A 2797-nucleotide genomic window follows, 5' to 3' on the forward strand; every position below is an offset into this window, starting at 1 on the left:
GGGACTTTTCCTGTAAAAGTCAACAACGACTATCAGCAGCAGGATCTGCTAGCTGAAGCTAACAGCTTCCCGCCGGTCAATCTAATAGGTCTGCAGGAAAAGCCCACATCACCATCCCTCTCCACCATGCCGGGCCTTTGGAAGGACCTGCTATGGTTAAACTTGGCTGTTGGTTTCATTAGCGTGAAAATGGCCTCTTAGCTCAGAATGATGGGAAGCAGGAACAGGGTGTGCCTCCTTCCTGCTCCCTGTACTCCCGCCAGGTGTAGTGATGACATCATGACTCACCTGTCCATGTCCTGCGGCAGGTCGGTCAGGTGGTTGTTGCTGAGATCCAGCAGCTGCAGGCCAGTCATCCTCAGTGCACAGATGGGGATGGAGACGAACCTGTTCTCCGAGATGTCCAGGTGGACCAGCTGCTTCAGGCTGCTGAGCTGTGGACAGAAATCAACCCTCTGAGTCGGCCGGAGCTTATCGGACGGACCGTCCAAACGCCTGTGTCCTCACCTCAAACGGCAGCTCACACAGGTTATGGTTTCCTGCCAGTTCCAGTCTCTCCAGCTTCTCGCATTCTCCAAGCTCCGGAGGAACTCTGAACAGACGGTTGTAGCTGACGTTCAGCCTCCTTAGCTGGGTCAGCTTCCCTGAACAGACAGGGGTCAGATGTTTCCATCAGGACAGAGACAGCAGATCTGGGTGGAACAGGCCACCTGTGTCCCAGTAAAGAAGACGAAACCAGTTAGACTGAGTCCTCTCTCTCACCGATCTCCGGCGGCAGCTCAGTGATCAGATTTTTGGGAATCTCCAGCACAGTCAGCTGGGTGAACAGGGCCAGGAAGTCCGGTAGCTGGCGGATCCGTGTCCTCTGGATGTGCCACTCCTGCAGGTAAGTCCTCCACTGCAGCTCCCGGGGGACGTCCTGCAGAACGGTTCTCTGTCACATGAGCATCATGGAGAGTTCCTTTGATGCGTGAACGAGCAAACTCACCATCCAGCGCTCTCCTTCCAGCTGGAAGATCAGGTTCTTCTGATCTGGATGTTTCTCACTCTGATCCTGCTGCTGGACTTCTAATAGAAAGACAAACACATCTCCTCACCATCTGACACTAAAACAGACTAAACTCCCCCCTTTGCTAAATACTAAAAAAAGAGATTTTTCCAACTTTCCTCTAATGTTCTACTCATCCATCGCTGTGCGGTTCGAGCTGCTACCAGCAGGGCCTCCAGGATGGATAGTGGCCCAAAAACCCTTTTAGCCTCTTTGTTCTGACTGGTTCAGAACCAGAAGCAGTTCCGTCCAACTAGCCGGACTGCATCTAAGCAGCCCCCTGTTTAGCTAGCATGGTTGCTTATGTGGTATCACAGGGTCCACCGCTTGGACCGTTTCTCAGTGGTCATTTCATCCATGTAAAAAAAATTAGTTTCCAAATTGTAAATCGATTCTCATATTGTTGCTTCGTTCGTTTGCTGACAGAACCTCAATATGTTGCATAACTAAACAGTCATTAAATCAGGAAATCTGATGTCAAATCTTAAGAAACTGAAACCAATCGATTCTTCAAATGGGAATCGATATCCAGCTTCCCTTCGATAAAATAATCGGACAGCATGAGATGAATGTTTACCGCTATGCTGACGATACTCCGTTATACTTATCTATGGATCCTGATGAATCAGGTAACTTAGGTAGACTGTGATGCAGAAAAACTGACACCTGCAGTGTCAGGTGTCAGGGGGGGGTGAGTCTTTGGCTCCTCACAACCACTATTGAGCATTTTTCCTTTGGATAAACTTTACATGCACAAGTGCACTCTCACAATCAACGACAGGTGCTTGGTTCCAGGTACTCAGAGATTCACTTCCACACTCCACCCATATTCTGATCGTCAGGTAACACAGAGTACATGTTAGATTAAATAATACCACTTATACTTCAGCAATAGTATCAAGGTGTTTCTTTATTGTATCTCTTATATCCGTTGATTGTTCTGTTCTTTTTCCATCTCTTTGCAGGTGATGAAGCAGACTGAACATGTTTTATCATAATCTCCCTTTTATCTCCTCTTTCTTTCATCTTTTCTCCTTATTCCCGTTTTTCCTTTCCTGTTCTGGTTACATTGCAGTGTCCATATAATCTGTAAAACTCCCTGCATGACTTATAATAAAGCTATTTATATGCATTAATCAAGCGGAACACTATGGCGATAGACGTACTGCTCCACTTCTGAAAGCAAAATCTGTTGGGCTCTTTTTGGCATCAAGACAATTATTCCTATTACCACATAATAAGCTGGTGAGGAAGGCCACTTCTGTCCTGGGCTGCCCTCTGGATTCAGTGGAGGAAGTGGCTGAGAGGAGGATGCTGTCCAAACTCACATCCATCATGGAAAACACCTCTCACCTCCTGCACCAGACTGTAGAGGAGCTGAGCTGCTCCTTTAGTCAGAGACTTAGTCACCCTGTCTGTAAGAAGGAGTTCTACTGCAGGTCATTCATTCCTGCTGCCACCAGACTCTATAATAATGCACTATAAGCACAATAACTCCTGTAAAAACCACTGTGCAGCTATGTTATAGTTTTTTTTATTGACTGTGCAATATCCTGTGCAATATACTGAATGTGCAATATTTCTCCCCCTGTATATAAGCCATCCGGATTGTACATATTCTTATTTAGTTTTTCATTGTGTGCGATACATGTACACTTGCACCTTAATCCTATTTATCTTGATATACTGTATAAACCTGGATATACTGTTTATATATTGTTTATTCTTAATGCACATTTTTCCTCCCTG

The 2797-nt window shown here is 46.1% G+C and overlaps 1 protein-coding gene across 1 annotated transcript in view; it reads right to left on the bottom strand.

Annotated features, from left to right (window-relative positions):
• Positions 1-2797, bottom strand: part of lrrc2 (leucine rich repeat containing 2) — an 11623-nt gene that overhangs the window by 2853 nt on the left and 5973 nt on the right. The window contains exons 3-7 of the mRNA XM_015374560.1: positions 1164-1270; positions 989-1089; positions 763-919; positions 508-644; positions 289-434 (exon numbers count right to left, since the gene is read on the bottom strand). Of these exons, the coding sequence (XP_015230046.1) occupies positions 289-434; positions 508-644; positions 763-919; positions 989-1089; positions 1164-1270 (648 nt within the window). The remainder of the gene's footprint in view (positions 1-288; positions 435-507; positions 645-762; positions 920-988; positions 1090-1163; positions 1271-2797) is intronic.

Source organism: Cyprinodon variegatus, unplaced genomic scaffold (assembly GCF_000732505.1).
Source record: "Cyprinodon variegatus isolate N-32 unplaced genomic scaffold, C_variegatus-1.0 Scaffold105, whole genome shotgun sequence".
Classification (NCBI taxonomy): Eukaryota; Metazoa; Chordata; class Actinopteri; order Cyprinodontiformes; family Cyprinodontidae; genus Cyprinodon; species Cyprinodon variegatus.